General features: G+C 56.9%; 1 protein-coding gene across 1 annotated transcript in view; it reads right to left on the bottom strand.

Moving 5' to 3' along the window:
* Positions 1-1,538: 1,538 nt before the first annotated feature.
* GLB1L2 (galactosidase beta 1 like 2) overlaps positions 1,539-27,547 on the bottom strand; it is a 37,140-nt gene continuing 11,131 nt past the window's right edge. The window contains 19 exon segments of the mRNA XM_073807953.1: positions 1,539-1,746; positions 1,749-1,767; positions 1,900-2,016; positions 2,401-2,512; positions 2,745-2,832; positions 4,435-4,513; positions 4,747-4,793; positions 5,054-5,195; positions 5,706-5,812; positions 6,208-6,288; positions 6,766-6,903; positions 8,135-8,219; positions 10,945-10,995; positions 10,997-11,016; positions 14,386-14,467; positions 17,133-17,225; positions 23,486-23,594; positions 25,589-25,684; positions 26,242-26,310. Coding sequence (XP_073664054.1) covers positions 1,682-1,746; positions 1,749-1,767; positions 1,900-2,016; positions 2,401-2,512; positions 2,745-2,832; positions 4,435-4,513; positions 4,747-4,793; positions 5,054-5,195; positions 5,706-5,812; positions 6,208-6,288; positions 6,766-6,903; positions 8,135-8,219; positions 10,945-10,995; positions 10,997-11,016; positions 14,386-14,467; positions 17,133-17,225; positions 23,486-23,594; positions 25,589-25,684; positions 26,242-26,310 — 1,600 coding nt within the window. The 3' untranslated portion in view covers positions 1,539-1,681.

Consider the following 27,547-nt stretch of genomic DNA (forward strand, 5'->3'; position numbering starts at 1 on the left):
GGGAGAGAACGAGTGTGGAGACTGCTGTCAAGGCCCGTGGGCGAGGCCTCCACACCGAGTGAGGGCAGAGGCGGCCTGGGAGCAGCCTGAGATGCCCAGCACCTGGAGGCCGGGGTGACGAGGAGGGCATTGCCTGCCAAGGTGCTTGGACAGGAAGCTGGGGTCACTGGGCAGGCAGGTTGGCCCAGGGACCTCACCCAGGAAGGGCCGCACGTCTGTGAGCAGGTGGGTGCGGAAAAGCAATGCCAGGGGACTCTTCATCACATAGACGGCGTCACCCTGAGTCTTCCAAACCCAAGCTCCGTGCACACTCCCCGGCAGAAGCCCCCCACGCGCTTCATGGGACGCGGCATAAATCAGGCAGGGTGGCTCAGCGCCCAGGCTGGCCCCGTCCACAGAGCCCGCTCTCACTGCCCAGCCCCGGGCTCCCCGTTCAAGGCGGCACAGGAAGAGCTGGTGAGTTTGGACGAGATCAGGGACTGGGACCCCCAGCCATGGTCCACCAAGTTCACTTCAATAAGCTCCACTTCTCTGCCCCCAGCGGGACCCTTGGGCCCAGCCCCCTGTGACCGTCTGCCCTTGACCCGGCTCCACTCTTTGGGCCCAGGGGCTGCGCACCACTGCCCCCGTGCAGACCCCTCCTGAGCCAAGCACGGGCTCCCGGCCGTGGGGAGGAGGGCGCTGCTGGGAGGCTCTCAGCCTGCTGTTCCCCACCCGGTCCCCACTCCCGGAGGAATCCGCTCTTCCACTTGGACTATGAATGGAGATCGTCCGTTTGTGGCAGGAGGATCCAGACGTCGCTGGGGAGGCAGACTCAGCACTGTGGCCAGCGCACGTGCCGCTCCTGGCCACCCAACACGGCCCCACCCTGCCCACCACACCACAACAGCCGAGTCTTCGTTGACACGGCGACGGCCGGGCTAGCGTGTGCCCGGCACAAGCGGGGTCAGAGAAACACCATCAAGGAGGATGAGATGCAACTCTGTGGCTTTACAGCAATTCAAGGCAGCGAACCTGAGCCCTAACACGGGACTCATCCCGTGGGGGCTTGTCTGGGGTCTGGACGGACAACTGGAAGGAAGGCTGCCCCTGGCCCGCCGCCTGGCCCAGGGCGGGGGCCCCGGGACCCCAATACTCCTGCCCAGGCCCCTGCGACCGCACCTTCTGCCCACAGCCTCCTGGACCCTCCGGAGCAGCTGCCTCTCCTCCTGGGCTGGCACTGCCCCTCGTGGAATGAGAGGGAAACATGCTGTCTTGGGAGGTAAGGCCCAGCATTCCTGACCGTCAGAGGCGATCCAAGCGGGGTGGAAGGGGGCCGGGGTCCCTCCACCGCACCGACTTCCTCCCTGGATGGCGGAGAAGGCTGGCCCAGGTGCCCCCACCCTCCACAAATGGTGACGCGCCCCCCGGCTCAGAAACAGGGCCCACGGGGACACTCCGAGCAGACTGTCCAGGAGCTGTGCCCCACTCACCCCCACGGGGGACAGTCCCAGCCAGACCCCCCCATCCCACCCGCGGGAGCAGTGAAGGTGGACGGCAGCAGCCACAGAGCCGGGAAGCTCTTCGGGGAGGGGCCCTCCCTCGCCCCCAACCTGCTTCTCCGGTTGTGCAGGGGAGGGTCTGGACTGCAGCCGTGGGCAGGAGGGCCTGCTGTTGCCCTGCCAGGAGGCCTGGGGGCTGCTCAGTTCAGGTACTGGTGTCGGCCCAGGCAGGGCGTTTCCGTGAACTGTATCACCGGACCGCCCTCTTCTCCTCGAAGACAATGACCTGGGGACACGGCCAGTCTGTCCCGGAGCCAGATCGGGTTCTGTCCTCTCCTGCCCACCAAGGGCCCCCGGAGAAACACCGTGAGACAGGGAGGGCAGGGATGAGAAAGGGTCCCAGGAAAAGTGCTCCCACCTGGTTGAGGCCTTGGTCCAACCAGGCACCTGGGAGGTAGAGGGTCTCCTGGGGCCCGATGTTCCAGGAGCGTCCAAGGTTTTGGCCGTCGGTGAATACAACCCCCTTCTCCCAGCCCTTTAAGCAGAGGAGGGGAGGTGTTAGTTGACCACATAAACCACCGAACCTACAGTCACACGGGAGGCAGAGGCACACACAGGCCCTGGGCTCTCCTCTCAGCTTCCCAGGGACCAGACTCGTTCCAACAGCCGCTCGGTACCGGGAGGGGAGCGCCAGAGCCCGTTCCCTCTAGCGCTGAGTCCCGGCAGGGCACTCGGACCACCGGAGCCCGGACCTGAGAAGCCCACCAGGTGGTCCCTCTGCTCTGATCCCACCCCCACCCAGGGAGGCCACGACGGAGACCCTCCGGGCACACGTGGTAGGGGGGCTCCAGGAGGCCAAGCACCAGGCTGGGGGCCCAAGGAGCGGAGCCCAGAGCACCTGGCAGGCGGGGCTACAAACCTCCAGCTTCACAAAGGTGTCACAGGGGGAGAGGGAGACCAACAGCGGCCCCAAGAAGAAAGCAGGGAACACGGGCACGTCAGGGACAGGGTTCCACTTGTCTGCGTGGAACCTATGGGCAGGACAGAAGATGAGGGGTGGGGGGCGCCTTCTCAGGTCCTTCCCGCACTGTGAACCGGCACAGCAGTGGCAGCCGGGCGGAGGAGCAGGGGAGCGCTCAGGCTCCGGTTCTCAGGCCGTGGCGGAGGGGTGTGGGGCGGGCACCAAGCCTGGGGCAGCCTCGGGCCTCCTGGCTCTCCTGCAGGCCGTCCAGCTGCTCCCACGCTGTGCAGGGCAGGACCCACCTCTGAAAGAAGCTCTTCTTCATATCCAGGCTGTAGATTTTGAACTTTTTCAGGGGAGAATCATTCAGATAGATATTTCCGATTAAACCTGTAGGGACGAGGCAGAGACACTGAGCGAGGCCGACGGTGGGGGGACGGCTGACCCGCCGGCTGGGCACATACACAGAACGTTTCTGGAAGGTTCAACAAAGGACTCCTGCTGAAGGGCCAGCACCCCTAGGGGGCTCTTTGCACGCATAAAACCTTTCCCTGCAGCCCCAAAGCCATGAGAGCAAGTGACAGCAGCACCTGCCAGGCCCTAGTGTGCAGGGAAGGAGGCGCCCGAGGGCAGTGTCGGCCTCCGGCCCCTGGGAGGGGGACGCTCCCTTTTGGGGGCTGAGAATTCCAACACCATGAAAGGAGTCCTCCAAGAGGTCACAGTGGCTCCAGCCTAGCTTCGAGGTTTGTTCAGTGGAGTCCCAGACGAAACAGACCTAGTAACTCAGCCAGAAATCTTCTACACAAGCCAGCATTAAAGGTTTTTTTTCAAGTATTTAAATTGTGAACAGACACCACCGTGGCCAGGATGCCCAAGGCTAAGGCACTGCACACACTTGAACAGTGACTTCCCAGCACCTCGGGGTGGGTTCCACTGGGTGTCCTGCATCCTCTCAGTCACAGAGCTGCTGAGTCGCCAGATTGGGAACCCAGACAGGCTGGGGGTGTTCAGAGGGCTGCAGACCCTCCTGAACTGCAGGTGCAGGTGTAGGGGGTGCACACGGCTCTGGACAGGAGGTCTGTGACTTGTGAACACTGAACCCTTCCAGAGGACAGGACTGCATACCCCCGGCAGGGCCTGCGACTGGGCAGGCTGCCATGCTCTCTGCCCCCAGGAGAACAGAGGAAGTGAGGGCGGCCAGCACCACGAGCTCCTAAGGGAAGAAGCTGAGACCTAGGGAGGAACTCGGGGGGCTTTCGGGGGGGGGAGCGGAAGCACACCAAGGCCCTTCTGGAGGGGCACATCCCCAGGACACAGGAAGTCCCCGGGGCTGGGCCACATCACTTCCCCGAGGTGACAAAAGCAAACAGCCACGAGAGCTAGGAGGCCACCAGGCTTGCTCCAGGGTAGGATTTATTGTCTGAGATCCTATTTCCTAACTTACATAAAACCACCCACATTTTGATAAATGATGAGAAAGAGGCAAGTTCAAGCAGAGGTTTAGAGAGCCCGGTGGGATATTCCCGCGGGGAGGGCCACCAAGAGCATGCTGTTCACGTACGTCCTGTACCCTCCTCCCCACCACAAAGGAGGTCACCCAGAGGTTTCCAAGGTGGATCAAAAAGAAACTCAGTGTGAAGAACCAAGAAGGCACGGGTCCTACGCCACCTCCCTCCAAGGGGCCTCCGGGACCCACCTCCCTCCAGGGGCCTCCATGACCCCACATCCGTCCAGTGGCCTCCATGACCCCACCTCCCTCCAGGGGCCTCCATGACCCCACATCCGTCCACTGGCCTCCGGGACCCACCTCCATCCAGTGGCCTCCGGGACCCACCTCCCTCCGGTGGCCTCCATGACCCCACCTCCCTCCAAGGGGCCTCCAGGACCCACCTCCCCGCGATGGGCCCCCATGGCCCCACCTATAGCATCAGCCTCCATGACCTGCAGGTGCTGCTGTGGAGAAGGGACAGCCACGCGTGTGCTGTGACCCACCTTTGCGCTGATCGTCAATATTAGTCCCGTAGTTGACTCGCCCGCGATGCTCCACCAAGATCCTCAGCATCGTGAACCCCTGCTGGGAGCAGAGGGCGCTGACGAAGCCTGATTCCCAACCACCGGCTCACAGCTGTGGAGCCCAGTCCTCCCTGAACTCTGAGGACGGGCTGGGGGTCCCTGCTCATCAGAAAGCCATGCCCACCCCCAGCTCTGCGGCTGAGCAGCCCCTCGTCCAGGCCTCCCTCCAGGCCTCCCGCCACACCTGCCCAGGAGGCGCCTGGCACCAGCCTCCCAACCCCGGGGACAAACCTGGATCGAGGGGATGACAACCTTCTCCCTCTTATAGTCCAGGAACCCTATGGAGACCGTGTTCACAAACACCGGCCAGAGGAGCAGACAAGACCCCCCCGTGTCAGCAGGGGGGAGGCGTGGGGGTCCCTGCCGAGCGCTCAGAGGTGATGGCACAGGGGCCGGGGGGAAACGAAGGCCCCAGGTTCCAGTGGGCAGCACGGCCGGCGGGGATGGGCCATCTCCGCACACGGGTGCTGCACATGAGAGCCTCAGGGGAGGGGTCTGGTGTGCGGTGGGTCACGGCGGTTCAGAGGGTCGCCCCTACCTGTCCCTGGTCCCGCACATAGGCACTGAGGATGCCAGCAGAGGTGATGGTGGTCTCGTACAGCGTGTATCCAAAAGACTGCCCGTTTCCCCCATTTATCGGGAGGTTCTCCATGTTGACCGGCTTCTCCCGAGGTGACCGGCTGCACAGACACGAGACGGGAGGCAGAGGCTCAGCACAGAAAGGCGGCCTCGCCTTCTGGGGGCGCGGGGAGCCGGCAGCCCCCACGGGGGTCAGCACGCGGGGGTGGAACGTTTTCTCTATTTGACTTCTATTACACAGTCAAGCTCCACAATCCTGAATTTGGTTTCTCGTCACAGTCTGCAAGGCTCTCCAGGTTCTCGGGGACAGCGACGGAGGGCACGTGATAAGGACAGAAGGCAGGCTACGCACGGTGGCCTCGGCGCTTTGTGACCAGTGTCATCTCTGCACCACGGCAGCCCTGAGCTGGCGCTGGGGAATGCGCCCAGCCTCCTCCCTCCTCTCTGCCTACTGCCTGCTGTGCTACCAGCTCCTCCTCTGGTTCCCTTCGTCCCTCCTGCTTCTCCCCCACGTGCGTTTGTCCTCTTTCCTCTGAGCTCTAAGGTTGGGGAGTGGAGCCCAAGGCGGTGGCGCTTCCTCTGGGCCAGCCCGTTCCGCCAGCAGCACGCACCTCCTCCAGGTAGGGCAGGGCGTCCCACAGGGACAGGTATAAAGCTGGCATCACTGGCTCATACGCCGTCTTGGGAAGAAGGTCAGGTGGGGCAGGAAGTGGGGGCCCTGCAACACAAGCAGATGGCAGAGTCGTCCCCAAAGAACCCCAACAGTCGTGCCTCCAGCGCCACCCCCCCCGGCCCCAGCTCCTGCCCCAGCCCAGCAGAACAGGCCCTTCCCAGCCCGCCGAGACCCCGCCAGGAAGACGAGGCCAGGAGGCAGGTAGGCAGGGGCTTGCTCACATCCTCAGGAACCTTGACACCCAGGAGAAAGTGAAGCGGCAAGACCCCAACTGGGATGAGAACAGTCGCTCAGACCTGCCCGTCCTCGTTCCTGCACATGCATCACCTGGGGCTGAGGCGGGGGGTGAGGGGTTGAGGGCAGAAGAAGCAAGTCTCCTGGGGTCTCAGAGCAACAGCCAGCCGGTGCCCAGCTGGGCCTGCGCCTGCGCGTGCAACTACCTGAGACAGAGCCGAAGAACTCCTGGAGCCCTGTGTACTTGGCCGTGTAATCCCCGGCCTCCGTCAGCACCGCATCATAGTCTGCAAGACACTAGCCGTGTCACAGGCCTCAGCCCCCAGGACAGCATTGTGGAGGCAAAGAGAGACAGGAGGAGCTGGTGGGGCAGCAGGGTCCTCGCCCCAGCAATTTGGGAGGCAGAACACTTGATGTGAGCTGTCAGTCAAAATACCACACGTGCTAGACACTACCGAATGCCCCCAAACTGCCCAGACCCTACATTCCAGGCAAGGGGCCAGGGTGACCTCATCCCAAGGCCCTGAGGAGGGGAGGGGCTACCCCCACCTGAGGGCCTTCCCTCCCGGCCTGGGCCCCCCTCCCCTCCCCAGCTGGCATCCAAAGGCCCAGGCACGTCAGCTGGCTTGTCGCCTACGGCCCTGGCAGCTTAAAAGTGACGGACAAAACCTTGCCTTCACATTAGAGGTGCCAGCCACTGTCCCCGAGGGATGCCCCGCGAGAGCCCAGGCACAGGCGTGGGGCGCCACGTCAGGGGTACTTGCCGTAGCTGGTGACATCGGACTTATAGTCCTGGAAGTGCACGGCTCCACCGATGAAGCCGAAGTTGGTGCCACCGTGGAACATGGACAGGTGGGCGGATGAGCCAGCGTTGATGATGGCCGACACGGTTTTCAAACCCTCTGTGGGAGGAGAAGGGTGCGCAGAGCTGGCGCCTGGAACGCCGTGAGCCCGGTCCCCGCTCAGGGTCCCCCTCACAGCTCCGTCCTTAGGTCTCCCTAAACCCAACCGCAGTGCATGGCGGGAGGACGGGACCCCAGCCCCAGAGCCCGGCTTCCAGCTGCTTTCAAGTCCCAGGCGAGTCTGCACCTCACACGGGCTGCGGCTCAGGCCCACCTGGCTCAGTTAGCGAGACCTAATTAGAGACACGGTTCTGACCACCTCCTTGCCCCACCTGGACTGGAAAATGAGCCCATGACACAGACAGAAACAGCGGAGGAGGAATATGAATGGTTAATAAATATCTATACAGAGTTTAAAACCCCGGCATTGGTCAAAGAAATGAGACCTACACAAGGACCTATCAGACAGCAAACGCTGACATCATTTAACACTCGGCGTTGATGAACCTGAGGGGAATCATTTAACACTCGGCGTTGATGAACCTGAGGGGATGGGCATCTCGTGTAACAGGGGAGGGAGCATCGTCCTCTTCCTGGAGGGCAGTTTAGTTAACACAGATCAAACCCGCGTGGAGGAAGAAGGGCTACTGCCGGGAACTTATCGCAGGGAAACACGCCAGGTGAGCCAAACTGACGCGCAGGATCGCCCGCTGCACGGGGTCCGTGAACACAGACCCTGGAAGCACCCAGGTCCTCATCAATAAGCGATCGTGGGTACGACACCAGCCCAACGGGGTTCTCTGCATTCTCTAGAACAGGGCTGGAATCCACACCTCACAGTGTAGGCAGCTGGGCTTCCGCGTGTCTCACTGGAACAGGCAGGTGGAGCAGACACACCCTCACCTGCCCACACCTGCCCACACCTCTACCTGCACGTGCACCCGGGGCGGCAGACAGAGAGACAGAGGGTGCCCACACTACACACATCGAAACGTCTGCTCTGGGCTCCGGGGTTTTTATTTCTCCTTTATACACGTCCTGCATTGGCTAGACGTTTGCGATTGGCATGCATTACTCCAGAGCAATTATAGAGACACCCCAAAGCCGTGTCTGACCGCTCGTGTCCCCTGTCAAGACAAACAGCTCTGGACGCTCAGGGCTGACTGTCCACGCAGAGACTCCCAGAGCCCCACACCCTCAGCTAATTCACATGGATTAGCACCTTATTTGGAACTTATTCCTGCATCTGAGGCCAGCACACATGCTGGACGGGGGCCCCACAAGCACCCACCTGCAGAATCCAGGATGCTGTGGGGACTGCCCCACGAGTCACACCAGCCCGTCCAACACTCCATCACCATCCTGGGCTGGACGCCCTGCGCACCACAAAGTGAGAAGTTAGCCGGCACCTCCGTCCTCCCAACCCTTCCCTGACTGCACACCTGGCCTTCGAGGCCGCTGCCAGCAGAGCACAGGGGAGCCCCCAATGCACCCGCACTGGCTCGTCCTCCACATGCGGCCGCCACGTGGCAGGGGGTGGATGGAGCTACCAAAGTGGGCACGGCAGGCCCGAGGCCTTAATGTGGTTTCGGTGCTGCGTGCGGCGCTGGCGGGGAACCCGGGGACCTGCCCAAGGTGAGCTTTCTCAAGAACGCAGCACCTGACCTGCAGTCCTGACAGCGGCTTGCTGATCAAGCCCCGTGCGTCCTCTTCAGGGCAGGAGGATGTTCTATCGGGGAAACCCCATCTCTGAGAGCCACACCATGGACACAGACCCTCAGATGCTGCGTCCGTCTGGCCGGAGGAGTCAGGGGGCTATGCAGCGGCCCCGCTCCCGGGTCTAGCTTGGTTTCAACAGAAGTATGCAAAACTGGACCAGAACATGAGAGCGTTCCAGCTACCACAGTGCGGGCTCTGCAGCCCGGCCCCCCAGCCTCGGCCAGGACGCTCGAAGGTCTAACACTGCTTCGGCACCCTGAGGCTGCACAAGACTGCCCCCAGGACGCAGCAGCCATGCCCAGGCCCAGCTCCGCTCTGCCCACGTGCACAGAAGCAGCAGGGGAGGTGCTGCCCCGACGGCGGCCCCGCAGCTTCCGCGCCACAGAGCCTTCCTCCCGCCCCGAGCACCCCCTGTGGCTGTCGGCCTGGCGTCCGGGGCCAAGGCACACAGAGCATCACCGCCCCACCCAGGGGGCAGCAGATTCAGGGTCTGTTGAGCAGAAGGTCCCAAACACGCCATGGGAGAGGCCACGTAAGTCACGGCGATTTTCTAGCAAGGCCCGGGGCTTGGTTTTCTTAGGGCTGCCTACCTCCCGAGGGGACACTCGTACCACATTTGGGTCACTAAAGAGCGTCACTACATCACACAGGTCAGCAGCTTCCAGTGCCAGGAGGGGCCCACCTGAGGGCTGGGCTGAGCCGTCCACCAAACGGCCCAGGTCACCGTGGCTCAGGGCTGGCTCGGCACCGCCTGTGCTACGTGCCCTGACCTGCCACTGCCGGGGGACACCGTCCTGGAGTCTGTGTCCTCAACTGTAAAACGGCTACACGGAGGCCAGTCACGTGGCTACTGGGACAGTCACATGAGATGAGGCACCTGGAGCCCTCAGCACACGCTGCCTGGCCCTGGGAAGCGCCCAGAGACACCCGCATCCAGGCTCCCGTCACTGGACACGGGCCGGGCCGGCAAGGCACAGCCGGACACCCTGAGTGAAGCGGAGCAGGGCCACCAGTGACCATCTGCAGGGGCCTCTGATCTGAACAGGGACAAGTCCACGGCCCCTTCTTGGAGGAAAACACGTGGCTGAGCAGCGGGAGAGAGGCCGGTGGCCACGGGCGCTATGGACAGGCCAGCCAGCCTGGGGCCACCTCTCCACGGACGACTCTGCAGGCGCCCGTGGGGAGCATGGGTGTTCTGGGGGCTCTCCAAACATCATCCCTTTGACCCTCATACGGCCCTACGAGTAGGTGCCAGCACTATCCCCACTTCACAGAAGAGGGAAGAGAAGCTGAGGGTCACAGCACCGTCCTTGTCCTGGACAACATCAAGGACGACCCCCCTCAGATCCTGGGCAACTACGTACCTAACACGTCTCTTCCAAGTGGGTCACAAACTCCCCGAGGGCAGAGACCCTGTGGTCGCGGACCCACGCCCAGCAAGCACGGTACAGGGCGCGGGAAGGAGGGAGGGGGCTGGGCCTTTACCCACCTGCACGCTGTCGCCCCCAGTCTGCTGAGCAGCCCGCCGGGCCCCCCCATCCTGCTTCCTCCTGGGCACCCCCTTCCCGTCCCTCTAAGCAGCACATGGTGGCCCTCAGCCCTGGGGGCTTCACACTGCCCTGGGGGCCTCCTGCGGCCGAGCCTCTGGACGCCACCTCTGCTCTAAAAAAGGAGTAGCTGGAACGGGAGGCACCCCACCACCCCCACCGGCATCTATTCTCGGGGTGGGGGGAGCGAACCCTCCAACATCCCTGCCGGGTACAGGCCTCAGGGCGGCATCCAGGCCCCGTACACAACACAGGGTGAAGGCGGCCTCCATGCTGCCAATGGGCTGCCTCAGCTGGACCTTCTCTCCCCTTAGGGGAGAGGAGAAATCAACAAAACAGGACTTCACTGCAAGTTCCCACCAGCCCCATGGATGCTGAGATACATCCGACGCGCCTCTCTCCTCTGGCCTGGGCGGACCAGGCCCCCGTCTGGCAGGTGACAGCAGTCCTGGGCCCAGAGCAGCCTGACCAGTGAAGGTCAGACACAGGGCAGGGACGTGTCTCTCCCCTCAATCCCCAGGGCCCACACTGAGCCCATCTGGGGCCAGCCGAGTCCACAGAACTCTAGTAAAGAGGCCTCTGGGAGCACACCCGCCTACAGCTTCAGAAAGGGCCCCTTCTCAGGAGCTGGAAACCACCTCCAAGCACCAGCTGACACAGCGACCCCTCAGAGCAACCGTCACACCGCTTCCGTCGCCAGGGGCAGGCCACGCGGGTGCGGCATGGGCCGTGCAGGGGGAAGGGGGGCTGAGAGCTGCAAGGCTGGGCCCAGAGGCCCCCTGGCCCAGCTAAGCTCCTGACACCCAGGCTCGGCTCAGCTCACCTCCTGACTCACCTGGACACTCAGCAGAAAGGTGGTTAAAAACTGCAGCTCGTGTTGTGACTGTTAAGTTGATGGTGGCTAGCACTGCAGGTGGAAAGGCGAAGAGAGAACAGCTATCACCCAAAAGCCAGGAGGACTCAGAATTCCCCTGACCATTCTCAACTCACCTGCAAATAAATTAATCTTGACACCATCTTCCACCTCCAACCAGAGTTTAGTTCCTCTGACACTAGGAGACTTAGCCGGATCATCTTGGAAATTCCACCACTCAGCACAGACCTCACAGAGATCCACTTGCTAAGCATCTGTGCTCGATTTATGGAATTTTTACAACTAGAGTGTGCATTTCTGTTAATTACTCCTTGCAGGAGCCCGGAGTCTGATCTTTACTTTGCACCTCCGGCCTCCGGCACTGGGTGACGATCTAAGCGAAGATTCCCCTTTCACATCTCAGATGAGAGCTAGTTTTCTGTCCCACCCCAGCAATATTTTCCATGGCTTTCCACCAGGGAGAGGTACGCCCGAGAAAGATGTGCTATGTGTTGCCCACGGCCATGGACGTGGCCGACCCTGGAGCAGAAGTTGGCTCTGAGGCTCCTCGCCTGCTTCCTGTGCCTGGACGGGGGGTCTCGCATGCCCGGGCCTGAGCTCTGCTGCACCTGGGAAGGTGGGATGGTCACTGGACCAGCCTGCCGCCCAGCCACCCTGACGCCCTCCTGTCAGACCCGAGCCCCGATCACCAGTGATTAGAGACAAACAAACGGCAGCGGGGGCTCCGGGAGGCCAAACAACTTGCCTCAAGGTCACAGCGCCGGGGAGCAGGCCCACCCGATGTGGGTACCCCACATCCAGACCCTCCTCACCTAAAGTGGAGACCCCTGAAGACAGGGGGCCGGTCTGAACCAACCTGGCAGAAGAAACCTCGGAGCCCAGCGCACCTGCTCCCATCCCTCCCCCCCACACCCCCGACAGCCCGGCGAACACAGGTGAAGGAGGTGGCGGCCACAGGGAGAACGAACGGGGCGGGAGACACAGCAGAGGCCACGATTCACCTTGGGAGCTTGAAAAGGGTCTGGGGGCCTGTAACCAGCCTGTGGGAGCAGAGGTCACCCACCCACCCCAGCCCAAGGCCTCCCGCGGACCCTGCCTCCTGCCCCCCTCCAGCCTCCCCACCGCCCCGTGGCCAGCCCCCCAGGAAAGCCAAGCACAGCAGCCCCGGGCACCAGGGCCTACGGGACGAGGACAGCTCAGGAGGCGGTTCCTGCCCCTTCCTGCCCCCAGATACCGGCCATGACGGCCCAAAGGGCTCCCCTCCGGAGTCAATCCCACGAAAGACAGCCCTCCCAGCCCCACTCCTGGCTCCCCACAGCGGGGACCACTGGTCACAGCTGCTGGCAAGTACGCTGTGAGTAAAGAAATGTCTCCACGAAGAACGTGATGCAGGAAACAGAAGGACTGGGGGAAGAAAGTTGAGGCGGTCACCCAGAAAGTAGAAGGAAACAAGCAAAGCAGAGAGGAGACAGGACAGCACAGCAGGGAGAGGCCACCACAAGCATCACACTGTCCAGGTCAGATCCGCGAAGGGGCGAGTCCCTCAGAGACACCCTGAACCCGAATCCCACAACAGGACGTGTTCGTCCTCTGGCAGCGACAGCGGATCGCAGAAAACGACAGGACGACAGCTTCAACGTCCCAGGACGTGGGACTCCAGGGGACCCGGGCTGCCATCAGGCTGGGGACAGTGGGGCGCCGGTGCCATTGGACTGGATCAGAATCCGACACACAGAGGCGCCTAAAAACACCATGATGGGGGTTTGGAAGCTGTTGATAAAGTGTTTGTTTAAGAGAGAGACAAGGAGAAGGAGGGACAGAAAAGAACTTAAAAGGAAAGTTAAACCAATGAGATAACTACACTGGAAGCGAGTCGACCACACTGTCCAGAACAACGGTCGCAGCGCCCAGCGCAACGCAGGCCCCAAGCATCGCGTCCATGAGGGCTGGGGAGGGCGGGGGGCGTGAGGGGGGGGCCTGCCCCAGGAAAGCCATGGGGCGAGGGTGGCAGGAGAGACCTGAGCCCTCAACCGGAACAAGTGTTTTACGTCCCTAAGTACAGAGCTCTCTGGGCGTCGTGGTATTTACAGTCATGGAGGAAGAGCCAGGAGGGAACGCTACAGCTCAGAATGGTCACTCCTGGGCAGGCGAGGCTTCTTCATAAGCATCTCTAAGGTTTTAATTCCACACCTTGTGAAAGCCTTCCTGTAATCACATTTTTAACTAATTGAACAAAGTCAATCCAGGTGGCAGGCGTGGGGCAGGGGCCGGGGTCGAGGTGAGAGGCAGGGCCTGCGGTGGACGGGGCGTGGGGACCAGAAGCCCAGGAGGCCCCCTTTGCGGACACCGCGACTGAAACGTGCTCCCGCCTCCAGAGGGTCCCGCCCGCAGGACTCAAGCCCCACAGCCCCTCCCAGGCCCTGACCCGACCCTGACAGGCGGACCGCGGGGAGCCTTGGAAGCCGCCACGGGGACACAGCGCCACCGCGTGGACATGACGGGAAACTTTTCGGGAGAACAGGACACAGCGAGCTGCCCGAGCTGCCCGAGGTCAAGGTCGGAGAAATGGTGCCCCAGACCGCCAGTGAGAAGAAAAGGGACCAAAGGCCCCATCAGACGGGTCAGAGGTGATGAGCACGACAACTTAAATGTGTCAGGTGGAGGTCACTGTGACCCTGCAAAGGGTGGTGTCAGCGGAGAGATGATCACAGGACCTAAGACAGCAGGAAAGGGGCCGGGGAGCCAGTGAGCGTGGACGCGGGGAGAGTGGGGATAGAGAGACAGCTTTGCGGGGAACGGGCCGGGGGGCTTCTCAGGAGGAAACAGCTACACAGGCGTGTGCGGGCGGGAAGGACCCAGGGCAGGGAAATCGGGTGACGTGGGCAGGGCAGAAGGAGAAAGGGCTTCGCTCCAGGTGGGGGTGTCTGACCTGGAAGCGGTGCCAGGTGGGGGCGTCCACAGCAACAGGGAGAGAGGCGGAGCAGGGGCACGGGGACGCGGGACGAGAGCCACGCGCTCACCCCCGGACACCGCCACCCAGATGACCGGCCGGCGCTGTGGGCTGCGCAGCCCCGGGCAGGACTTGAGCGAGCTGTCCCCACGGGACACCCGGCACTTGGTCTGCCCGGCCCTCTTTGTAGGACCGTGTCCGATGCCCACTCCGCTGCCCCGTGTCCTGCAGGGCCCTGAGCGTCCCTGGTGCTCAGCGACTCGGCTACGCAAGCCCACCTCTCGCAGCCCCTCCAGCCCTGAGGCCCTGAGCTTTGGGGCCCAGCCCCACGCACGCAGGAGAACAGGCATCAGAGACTCCTTTGTGGCTAAGGCTATCCAGGGAGCACAGCCAGGCCAGGCCGCCGTCCCGTCCCCTGTCCCCATCCCTGCACACAGCCTCCAGGCAGGTACCTCCGTCCATAATCCCCCTGCTCAGGCCGTCCTTGTTGTCTGAGGTCAAGAGCAGCTCCACGATTCCCCGGTCCTCCAGGGCCTGTGGGGGAGTGAGATGAGCCAACCTGTTGTCCCTCAAACCTCCTGCCACATCACACACTGAGCTCCCACCGCGTGGCTGGCTGTCAGGCCCGAGGGGCGCTGGGCAGCTGGCTGCTGGTCCCGGATAGACGGCCTGTCAGAGCCACTTGGCAAGGCCGCCAGGCAGAAGACTGAAGGGCTCCGCATGGAGGGGCCGGGACCCCCAGGGCAGCCCACCCCTCCCTGCGTTGGGCCTCGCTGCAGCCATGCACCCGGGGAGATGGGAGAGGCGCCTTGGAGGGTGCAAATCACAGGAGGAAACCGCAGCAGGAATGCGCGTGGTGCTGGGGCCGACCGGCGTCCTTCCCCGGGAGCGGCAGCCACGGCTCAGGAACAATCACCATCATGCGGGCGTCCCCGCAAGCCCCTTGCATAGGCCATCCTGGTCAGCCTCACACCTGACATTTCACTGCAGGGTGAGGAGGCTCAGAGACAAGGGCTGCAGCGTCCAGAGCTGGCGGGCAGGTGCGCACCTGAGCCGGTCCATCCCCGTTGGGCTCCGCATGGGGCCTGGGGCCTGCGGACCTGAAACCCCAGCAAGGGCACCTTCCTGACACTTCTTCCTCAGGTATTATGACAAGACTGCTTATTTCAACCAAACTCCTTTGGAAAGAGGTGAGGCAGTGAGCAGTGACTAAGGCTCCCATCTGCCCGGAGGCCGTGAGGACGCAGCAGAGAGGCCTTTATTCTCAGGACTTCAGTCGGGGGAGGCCAGTGCAGGATCGAAGCAGCCAGCCTGTCGCCGATGCTCAGCAGACCCTGCTCAGGCCCCCCTGTGCACGGCATTGGGGGGTGGGGGGAACACAACTTGACAATGTCCATCTCCTAGGGGCACAGACTGACCGCCTGCACCGCGAGGGACAGTCGCTGCCCCCGAGCACCCGCCACCCGCCAGGCAGAGCTGGGCTGTGCCGACCACCTCACTGCTTCCCCACAGGGCCAAGACAAGGACGCTCCCGCCTCTGCTGTGCGCGTGGAGACCCTAAGGCTCAGAGGGCAAAGTGCCCTGCCCATGGCCGTCCTATGCAGACAGCGCCACATCTGCAGGGCCCCGAAGAAGCTACGCACGACTCAGGGTCTTCAGTGATGATGGCCGCGGCTCCTGAGCCGCGGCCGCCACTCCCGGGGAAGGATGCCGGTCGGCCCCAGCACCACGCGCGGAATGCGCGAAACGCGCTGCGGTTTCCTCCTGTGATCCGCACCCTCCAAGGCGCCCCTCCCAACTCCCCGGGAGCATGGCTGCAGCAAGGACCAACGCAGGGAGGGGTGGGCTGCCCTGGGGTCCCGGCCCCTCCACCCGGAGCCCTGCAGTCTTCTGCTGAGCGGCTCTGACAGGCCGTCCATCTGCGACCACAGAGGCGTCCCTTTGTCCGCCTGTCTCACATGCACCCCTTCCCAGACACCAGAGTCACGACTGCGCAGGGGAGGTCTCTGCGGGGCTGCCCCCGTCCCCAGCAGGGCAGCTTCCTTCTCTGCAGCCCAGAGATTCAGTGAGCACCTGCTGGGGAAGCCCAGCCCAGGAGAGTCTCGGGGTCTGTGCTGGGGCAGTAGATGCCCTCCTGGCCTGAGCCCTGGCCGGGCTCCTTCCAGCCAACCCCAAGGAGGAGGCCAGAGTGTGACAGGGCCTGACCGTCAGGACTGATCTCTCCCCATCCAGCTTCAGGAACACCACCCTCCCCAGAGACAGCCTTGCCCCTACACCGGGGGCTTCTGCGGGGGCGTGGGGGGCAGGGGAGAGTGGGTAAGAACCTACAAGCCATCTGCAGGGACTAAAGGAATTCCAGATGGACACAACTCTGCCTGTGACAGCAGAAGGGATGCCACCCAGGACACCAGGGGCCGGAGCAGCTCTAATTAAATTAGTGGAGTTACTGAGGCCACTTAAAGCTTCCTCACCTCACACGGGTGCCGACCCTTCCAAGCACAAAACACCGGTGTTGCTGATAACATCACGGTCCTGTTTACTGACTGCTCACTGGATGCTGGAACGGCACTGCGTCTGCAACCTCACTACACGCACAATGTGGAGAGGCAAATCCTCTCGTTACCCCAGCTGCACAGAAGAGGAAGTGGGGGTTTAGAAAAATGAATGCAATTTATTCCAGGTCTCATTCACCAAGTGACAGGAACCACCTCTGAGCAGAAGCCTGTTCTTCTAAGTGTTGCCCTGGGCCTGCCCCTCCCTGCTCTGACACACAGTCAAGGGCTCCCAGCCACCCACACGCTGGAATCAGATGTCTGAGCTCCACCCCCAAGACCCTGAGTTAATGGGATGGCATATGGCCTGGGCACAGTGAGTTTAAACGATTCCCCAGATGAAGCCAATGTGCAGCTGACAGTGGGGCCGCTGCTTTGGGTGCTGGAGTGAGAGGAGCAACCCACCCCTCCAGGAAGGCCTCCAGCCATCGCCCTCAATCAAGGTAGTTCCATTACTCTCAGCCCTGTATGTACTGCGATCCCCATTAAACTCAGCCAACAGAGGGCAAATAAGTGAGGACCCTGTTGGAATAAAGGTCTGGAGAAAAGATTCACCAATTAATAAATGGTGCTGGGTGACATCAGACCCTCACACTGCACCAGAGCCCAGAACACCCCACGAAGAGGTGACCCAAGTTGACTCTTACCTTCTTGACGTAAGGCATGTAGGCAGGGTCTCTGTTGTAGGAACCATACTCATTCTCCACCTGCACAGCAATGATGGGTCCTCCGTGCTTGTACTGGGAAAAGAGAGAACAATCAGAAGCTGAGTGTGCAGTGGGAACTGTACTAGCTAATGTCACCACACTTACTGCCAATTATAGCAAAACAACCCATTAGAAAGCGCAAGTCTCAAAAGGTTTGGTATATAATTGAGTGGTGTCAGTAAGACAGGGAGTAGGAAGCGCCAGGCCCTCGTTCCCCTATGGAAACACCAAACAAACAACTGCACGCTGACTGAAATAACTTTACAGGAGCTCTGGAAACAAGTGAAATGTTTAAGCAAATGAGTGAATACCCAATCAAGAAAAAGACATGTTCAAAATGGTAGGAGATTCCATGGTTTCGATCACCTTTGTCCCACCCCCTCCCTGGCGTAGCATGGTGCAGTCAAAAGGACGCATCCCTATTTCCAGTTCCCTCCCTGAGGACAGAAGGAGCAAGATGGAACTTGTTTGCAATGTCCTGGGCTGTCTGTAGGCTCCCCAGGGGACTAGTTTCTGTCTCACCTGACTTGGAGATCAGACAGAAAATGTTGGCATAGTTTGGACCTCAGGCTGGAAGCTGCAGAAGGCTGTGAAGGGTCACAGCATGTAAACATTTCAGGGGGACTACAAACCCATGGATGCCTGGGGGCAAAGGATTACAGGCAGAGGAATACGATAGAACACCTGAAGTCACAAGAAGAAGCCAGGGAGACACTCTTTGAGAAATCAAGATGTAAAAGCAGCTGGGAGAAATTTTAAAAAAAAGAAAGAAAGAAAAGCACAGACACAGGCCAGATAGGACACATGCCAAGAAAATATCTGAGAAGATCTTAAGCCTGCACCCCAGGCTGATCTCAAGGCTCAGGAGCCCACTAAATAGTAAAGGTGTCCCCAGAAGACAGCAAACACTGGGAGAGAGGACTGTTTTTATAAGTGCCCAATGTTCACCCAAAAAACACAAGGCATACAAAGAAACAGGAAAACGTAGCTCATTCAAAGGAACACAATAAGTCTCTAGAAACAGTCTGTAAAGAAGCTAGAAACAGTCTCTAAAGAAACACACGCACTTAACTTACTAAACAAAGACTTTAAAACAGCTGTCATAAATATGCTCAAAGAGCTAAAGAAAAACATGGACAGAAATCAGGAAAAGGACTTACGGACAAAGTCAGAATATCAATAAAGAGACAGAAATGATTTTTAAAAAGAACTATACAGAAATTCTGGAGCTGAAAAGTACATTATCTAAATAGAAAAATTCACCACAGGAGTTCAACAGCAGATTCGAACAGGCAGAAGAAAGAGTGTGCAAACTTGACGACAGGTCATTTTGAATTACTGAGTCTGACAGGCAAAAAGAAAAAAGAATGAAGAAAAGTGAACAGAGCCTGAGAGACTTATGCAAATCAGTAAACAGACAAATATACTCATTACAGGAACCCCAAAAGGAGAAGAAAGGGGCAGAGAGATTATTTGAAGACATAATGGAGGAGACATGGATATACAAATCCAAGAAGCTTCAGTGCACTCCAAGTAGCATTAAACCAGAGACCCACACCAGTACACATTATCAAACTGTCAGAAGACAAAGAGAGAGTCTTAAAAGGAGCAAGAGAAAAGCAACGAGACATGTACAAAGGACCCCAACCTTGCAGGACATTTGGTCCTGTCCAAAACGTCCATAAGACATTCATTCCATAAGATATTTAGTTCATGCCAAAAGGTCCTTGAAATCTGGTTCTATCCAAAATGTCCATGAGCATATTTGGTCCGTGCCAAATGGTTTTGGACAGAACCAAACATCAAAGCCCTGTTAGTGTGGACCAAATGTCTTATGAACATTTTGGACAGGACCAAATATCTGCTAACTATCCCTAATAAGACTATCAGTAGATATCTCATCAGAAATCTTGTAGGACAGAGGCAGTGGGATACTATATTCAAAGTGCTGAAGGAAAAATCCTATCAAGTGAGAATTCTATATCCAGCAAAACTGTCCTTCAAAAGTAAAAGAGAAACTAAGACATTCTCAGACAAATAAAAGCTGAGGGAATTCATTACACCACTAGACTTGCCTTACAAGAAATGCTACACAGAGTTCCTCAAGTTGAAATGAAAGGATGCTAGATGACAACTCAAAATCAAATGAAAATATAAAGTTCTCTGGTAAAGGTAAATATGTGAAAAAATGTAAAATCCACTATTATTGTAATTTTAGCTTATAACTCCACTTCTTATTTTTTACAGGATTTAAAACAAGTGCATAAAAATATTATGAATCTATATTAATTGGTACATGATATATAAAAATATAATTTGTGACAGCAATAATATAAAGGGGGCAGAGCTTTTAAAGCGTAGAGTTTTTGTATGTGATTGAAGGTAAGTTGGTATAAATATAAAATAGAATGTCTTAACTTCAGGACAGTGTATATAATCCCCATGGTAACCACAACCAAAATATCTGTAGACGATACACAAAAGGGAAAAAAAAGGGAATAAAAACTTGTCATTAAAAAATCAACTAAATACAAAGGAAGGAAGTAATGGAGGAGATGAGGGAGAAAAAAAGCTATAAGGCATACAGAACACAAACAACAAAAGTAAGTGCTTCCCTATTAGTAACTACTTTAAATGTAAATGGATTAAACTCCCCAACCAAAAACAGATTTACAGAATGGATTAAAAAAAAACCTGTTAGTTCTAATAAACAAATTCAGCAAACCTGCAGGATACAAAATCAATGCACAAAAAAAATCAGTTGCTTCTATACACTACCAACGAATGCTACTTACGATAGCGTCAGACAGATTTAAATATTTATGAATAAATGTAATCAAAGAGGCAAAATACTTAGACACTGAAAACTACAAAATGTTGCCAAAAGAAATTAAAGAAGATGCCAATAAATGGAAAGACATCCTGTGTCCATAGACTGAAAGACTTAATATTGTTAAGATGTCAGTACTACCCAAAGTGATCTACAAATTCAATGTAATCCCTGTCAAAACTGCAATGTTTTTGAAGAAACAGAAAAAGCCATCCTAAAATCCACATGGAATCTCAAGAGACTCTGAATACCCAAAGCAATGTTGGAAAAAAAAAAAGAACAAAGTTAGAGGTCTCACACTTGCTGATTTCAAAACTTACTACACAGCTATGGTAATCAAAACAGTGTGTTACTGGCCTCAAGACAAACATACAGGACTTCCCTTGTGGTGCAGTGGTTAAGAATCCGCCTGCCAGTGCAGGGGACACAGGTTCAAGCCCTGGTCCAGGAAGATCCCACATGCCACAGAACAACTAAGCCCGTGCGCCACAACTACTGAGCCTGCGCTCTGGAGCCCGTGAGCCACAACTACTGAGCCCAAGTGCCACAACTACTGAAGCCCGTGCACCTAGAGCCCATGCTCCGCAACAAGAGAAGCCACCGCAATGAGAAGCCCGTGCACCACAACAAAGAGTAGCCCCCGCTCACCGCAACTAGAGAAAGCCCGTGAGTAGCAACGAAGACCCAACGTAGCCAAAAATATAAATAAATAAATAAATTTATTAATTAAAAAAAAGACAAACATACAGACCAATGGAATAGAATAGAGGGCCCAGAAATAAACTCTCACACGTATGGCCAAAAGATTTTCTACAAGGATGACAAGACCATTCAATGGGGAAAGGACAGTCATCTTTTCAACGGTGGTGAGAAAACTGGATATCCACGTGCAAAAAACGAACCTGGGCCCTTACTTTACACCATCTACAAAACTTAATTCAAAGGACATCACAAACCTAAATGTAAGAGCTAACACCTTGAAACTCTTAGAAGAAAACACAGGGGAGAAGTTTCATGACACTGGATTTGGCAATGATTTCTGGGAGGTGGAACCAAAAGCACAGGCAACAAAAGGAAAAACAAGATACGTGTGACTTAACATTAAAAAGTTCTGTACATGGAAGGACACAATCAACAAGGGTGAAAGGCAGCCCTCGGAATGGAAGAAAATATTTGCAAATCATGCATCTGACAAGATACTGACAGATACTGAAGATATAAAGAAGTCCTACAACAACAAAAACAAACAACCCAATAAAAAATGGGCAAAGAATCTGAATAGATAATTCTCCAAAGAAGATATATAAATGGCCAGTAAGCACATGAAAAAATACTCCACATCACTAATTATTAGGAAATTCAAATCAAAACCACAACGAGATACCACCTGACACCCATTAGGATGGCTTTTATAAAGTAAGCAGAAAACAACAACTGTTGGCCAGGATGTCAAGAAACTGGAATTTTGTGCATTGCCCCTGAGGATGTAAAATGGTGCACTGTGGAAAACTTATAGCTGTTCCTCAGAAACTTAAAACCCAGAATCACTGTGTAATCCAGCAATACCACTTCTGGGTATATATCCAAAGGAAGTGAAAACGGACTGAAACAGATATCCATACAGTCCGCTTAGAGCAGCTTTTTTCACAATGAGCAAAAACACCTAAGCGTCCACTGATTAACGAACGGATAAAGCAAAACAGTATATACGTGCAATGGAATCTCACTCAGCCTTAAAAAGGAAAGAAATTCTGACCTATGCCACAACATGGATAAACCTTGAAGACACTGCGCTCAGTGAAATAAGCCCGTCACCCAAGGACAAGGACTGTACGATTCTACTTAGATGAGGTCCCTAGAGGGGTCAAGTTCACAGAGACAGAAAGTAAAATGGTGGGTGCCGGGGCTACGGAGAAGGGAGAATGGGAGTTCGTGTTTAACACATTCTTGACAGGAGACATATTATGGCCACAGGCGTTAGTTTCTGCAAAAATCCCCCAGTCAATAATGTGTTAATGGGGACAGTTTCAGTTCTGGAGATGACGGTGGTGACAGCTGCACAACAATGTGAATGCACTTAATGCCACTGAACTGGACACTTAGAAATGCTTAAAATGGTAAATTTTATGTTACGTATATTTAACCGTAATAAAAAAATAAAATAATTATGTTATACCCAGAAAAAAATTTTTTTTAATGGATTGGGGATGCCCTTTCCATGCTTAAGAATGCTTCTGGGCCACATTCCTGACAAAGCCTCCATGCCCACGCCCACCCCCCAACCTACTACAACTCACTGAATCACCCCAGTAATCCCATTTCCTTGTAAAAGTCTAGGCTAAAGTCCTAGCTTCTTGCTTCTTTCATGATTGGGGCTGCCAGATTTAGTCAATAAAAATACAAGACACCCAGTTACACTACTTGAATTTACAATGAAAGTTTTAAATAAGCAATGAATTTTTTAATGTCAGTATGTCCCAGGCAATATTTAGGATATACATTAATTAAAAAAAATTATTCCTTGCTTATCTGAAGTTCACATTTAACTGGGTATCCTGTGTTTTATTTGCCTACACTACAAATGACCAACAGTTCCTTTGAGCTATGTGTGCTGTGAATATCCCAAACCACTGACTCAAAAACAATTTTTAGGGCTTCCCTGGTGGCGCAGTGTTTGAGAGTCCATCTGCCGATGCAGGGGACGTGGGGTCGTGCCCCAGTCCGGGAAGATCCCACATGCCGCGGAGCGGCTGGGCCCGTGAGCCATGGCCGCTGAGCCTGCGCGTCCGGAGCCTGTGCTCCACAACGGGAGAGGCCACAACAGTGAGAGGCCCGCGTACCGCAAAAAAATAAAAAACAACTTTTTATTGATGAACTAATATTTTACTGATGTACAAATTTCTCAGTGTCACACTTACAGAAGCAATTGTGTTAATTATTCCCATTTCTGCTTTTTCATTGCTTCCAATTATTAGATGCCAAGTTAAGATACCTTCTCCCCAAAATGCATTTTAAGACATATGTTTTGAATAATAATCATGTACCATGCAGCACCTTTTTGGTAGCAGAAGGATGCACTTTGGAAAGTCATCAGTGGTAACTATAATGACAAGAAGTCCTGCCATCTCACAGGCGAGGGCCTATCCACACAAGCTCCCCTCTAGCAGAGCTGGACCACTGTGCTGCTGGGACGCAGATGGGTGGGTGTTCCAGTTACCAAGGCGTCAAGTGCTGCAGCCCTGGCACGGCGCCAGCAACATCTGCATCCCACCTAAGGCAACACTGCACTAGACAGACCTCTGCAAAGACCACCATTCAAGGCCCTCCAAATGCACGTCCCAGGCAGTGGGGGGAAGGTGTCCCGTGTGCAAAGGGCTGCGAGCCCTGGTCTGAGAGCTTCACCTGGACTCTTTATCACCAGTGGGAGGATGGAGAGGGCAGAGAAGGGTCTGCTCGCTTTTACCTGGAGTGGCACCACCCTGACCATCAGGTGGTCAAAATAAAGGTCCACTGCTTCGGTGAAGCCCTTGTAAGTTGTTCTCAGCCTCATGTCGGGGTCTTGGAGTAACCAGCTTGAATGAAAAGGGGAGGGGTGATTAGTTTTACTGTCTGGGGGTTTGCTCTGGGCAGGGTGATGGGTGAAAGGAACCAGCTTCAGAGAGCCCAGGAATGAGTGTGGAGACCAGTCTCCCCCCACGTCCACTCAGCCAGGACTCGGGGCAGACACGGGCATGGATCTGGGCCTGCTTCCCACCCGAGGACACCAGCACCGGTGGCCATTCTAGTTCTGATTCATGGCTATAGGTCTGGCTGCCAGAGGGAGAAAAGCTTCTCATTGAACCCAAGGCCCATTTTTCAAGCGTTTACACTACAATCTCATCACAAAGAGGTGAAGACAAAGGGATCAGGAATCACTGGGACTGGAGGACACATGTGCCACCTTCCAGTGTCACCCAGAAAAAGAAGCCTGAACCGGCAGCTGAGAAGCTAGCCCTGGTCTCCCCGCTCTGGTCCAGCTGCCCCCAACCTGTCTGTAGCGATCACACTCGCCAGGTAACACAGAGCGTGACCAAGGTATTCTCCCTTCGCATTCTAAATTCTGAGAAACATTTGTATTTTCTTACAAAACGCCTGATGCTTCTCTCGTCCTCATCTGCAAGAAGTGAACAGGCTCAGAAAACTACCAATTTGTGTCAGGTAACTGTGGACGAGAGCGCAGTCTCCTCTGGTCTGACACCTCACGTCCATCGCACGCGGACAGCTCGGGTTTCTCGTCCCCACTGGGATTCTGCCTGTTTCCAGCGCGCCCAGCTCGGCCTCCCGGGGGTGCCCACCCACGAGTCCCTCCCCAACGCAACCGGACCTGAGTGGACAGGTGGGCGCAGGGAGGTCTGAGCTGCTTCTCAGCTCAGACTTAATCCGTCCTCGTCCCGGGCCCGAGCCCAGGTACATCGCTGACACACGGGTTTCTAATCCGCAGGGGTGGCGAGGCCATTGTGGCTGTGTGAGCCTTGTCTGGGGCCCCTCGCCGAGCAGGATGGCCCAGCGACAGAGAAGGGATCCTGGGTGGTGAGGCAGTGGAGGGGGCCGGCCTGAGCCCAGGGAGGGCCCAGGTCGCCCTGGAGATGAGAGCGAGGCGGGCGGAGGAGGCAAAGCACCATCTTTCCCTCCGGGGCAGCGGGGCCGGAGGCTGGGAGGACAGGACCCCGTGCCTGTCAACAGAAAACCCTTGTGCTGGACACCAGTGGTAGTAACGACAAGGACGAGGGCCGGCCGTGGTGCCAGTTGATCCCACCTGACTCCTGACCTGACCACAGACCCGCTACTGACCCCCTGGAGACCACACCCCAAGGTAATTCATCAGGGCCCGAGATCTGAAGATGAAAGCTACAACTAAAACAACTTGTTTCTCTTCTACTTTGTCAAAATGCTTGCACTTTTAAAAAATGCTTGGTAACATCCCTAAGAAACAGAAGGACGGGTTTGACTCTTCCCATTTTTCAGAAAGTGAGGCCCATCCACAGCAGACGTGACCTGACAGGGCCAGCCCCGCAGCAGAGGCCTGAGGAGTGAGGAGGGCCAGCCCCGCGCCCGCGCAGGGAAGCCATGTGGAATTTGAAGAGGACAGCAACTTTGACATTGCTGACAACGACGCCCTTTGGCTGCCACTCATTCTGAAAAGGAACTTCAGCACAGAATGAAAAGTATAGGTTAACAGCCAAATTAAACCTACGTTGGTGCTTAGCATTTTGCACAAGCGCACAGGACCACTCCGGCCACAGCTGAGGCCCCCAGCCTCGCTCCCTCCCGGAAAGAAACACGAGCAGCTGACGCTTCCTCTCCCCCACATACTCCTGGCTGCACGACCAAGACCCACATCTCATCGGTGAACCAGGGATTCGGGGACTGGAGCAGCACAGGCCTCTCAGCGCGTCACCACCCACCGCGTTCCCTGAGACAACACGTGCGCGGGGAAACACAGGACAGGCGCTGTTATCGTTAGACTGGACTACAGCATCAGTGATGTTCCACTCCGGACACAGCTGAGGTCCCCGGCCCCGCTCACCTGGGCAGGCCCCCGAGGTCCATCTCACCGCAGATGTAGGGGCCCGGACACAGGATCACCCATAGCCCCACCTCCGCGGCCAACAGGACGAAGGCCCTGGGGGGTCAGTGTCACCAGCTTTCAGGCCTCGGAGCCGAGGGGGGATGGCCCAGCACCACCGCAGGGCAGAGCTGCCGCCCCCTCCCCTCCCCCGGGGGGCTGGGGGCGCTGAGAGCAGGATGCGACCCCCCAGCAGAGCAGGGGATGCCCAGCCGGGTCACAGCCGTGGCCCCCAGTCTAGGACATCCGCACAGCACCTCTGGGGGCATGAGGACAACGGGCCTCAGAAGGGGCACAGGGGTCCCGATGGGGAGCCTGACCCTGCCGGCCCCCCACCCCGGCGGTGGCAGAACCACCCTGCAGAGCAGGGCCCACCTGGGGGATGGGGCCCCTCTGGGCTGCAGCAAACAGGTCTGGGCTCAGGGCAGGCAGGCCCGGGCCCCCGGGAGTAAGGGGGTCATGGCTGGAGAGCGTTCGGGTCCTGAGAACAGGCTGCAGACCCCAGGCTCCCTCTGTTCTCACGGCAGAGCCCAGGTGCCCCTGGGGATCCCAGTCACCCCAGGAGCCCCCGCACCCCCCTGCCCCGGGCTGGGTCGCACAGCAGGAGCACCTACTCCAGGTCCAGGTTCCCAGAGAAGTCGAATTTGCCTCTTTCTGGCTCATGGAGGTTCCACGGAACGTAGCTGTGGTAGAAATGATAATTACAGGCATGAGTTCTCCACTTATCCCACTTTGTCTCCCAAATGAGCACCTTCGTCCCTAAAATCCCTCACGATGGTTGAAGATGTATTTCTTTTTTTTTTTTTTGCTGTACACGGGCCTCTCACTGTTGTGGCCTCTCCCATTGCGGAGCACAGGCTCCGGACGCGCAGACTCAGCGGCCATGGCTCACAGGCCCAGCCGCTCTGCGGCATGTGGGATCTTCCTGGACCGGGGCACGAACCCATGTCCCCTGAATCGGCAGGCGGACTCTCAACCACTGCGCCACCAGGGAAGCCCAAAGATGTATTTCTTAAGTACATTGTCTTAGTGTTGTCAGGGCTCGAACCGAGAACAAATTGAAGAGACCTGGGACCTCGGAGAAGCCAGGGCAAGTCCTCTCCCTGGAAGGAGGGAGAGAAGGCCCAGGAGATCTGGTGACTCCCTCTTCCCCCATCCCTCCCCATCATCCTCTCTCTTCATCAAAGAAAAAGAAGTAACTTTATAGGAAAACCAGTTAAATGTGGGACAAGCTGGGACCTGGGCCCTTTGTTGCAGGATCTGCACCTGGACAAATGTCTCCTCCAACAACAGATACAAAGAAACTATGAGGGACTAAAAATAACTGCAGGCCTGCTCAGGGGGCAAATTATCAACCACAAGATACAAAAAGGCCACAAACCCAACTGCCATTTCTGGGGTGTTGGGGGCAAGAGCAGGGTCCTGTGCACCATCCCTGCACACACAGCACCAAGGGGGCGGGCAGACCACCTAAGCCCTGCCTCCGGCCGGACCCCTGGACCTGCCTCCACCCTCACCCCATTTAAGGGAGCAGCCTGCCCCCCTCGGGAAGCAACAAGGGCACCTGTTACTTGTTCTCGCTACCTGGGCTGCAGAGTGAGTCCCAGTCAAGCTTTGCCTGAATTCCTCATCTGGCCTCCTGTCAAATTCTATTGGTTAAAGAGTCCAAGAACCCTGGTCGGTAACAAAAGTAGGGTAAGAAGAAACCCTAATCATCAGTCTTATTTTTAATGAAAACTCCAGAATTCCAAACCTTGGAACAGGACAGACGTTCTTACTCTGAAGAAAGGATAAGGAAATGAAGTAAGTTCGTTGAAGGGCCTGATGTAGAGTGTGCTGACAGTAATTCCAGCTGCCTCTCTCCTGGACCCCACCCCACCCCCAGCTTCTGGGGGAGCCCCTCTGACTGCAAAGGGTGCC

The sequence above is a fragment of the Tursiops truncatus genome, chromosome 8 (assembly GCF_011762595.2).
Source record: "Tursiops truncatus isolate mTurTru1 chromosome 8, mTurTru1.mat.Y, whole genome shotgun sequence".
Lineage (NCBI taxonomy): Eukaryota > Metazoa > Chordata > Mammalia > Artiodactyla > Delphinidae > Tursiops > Tursiops truncatus.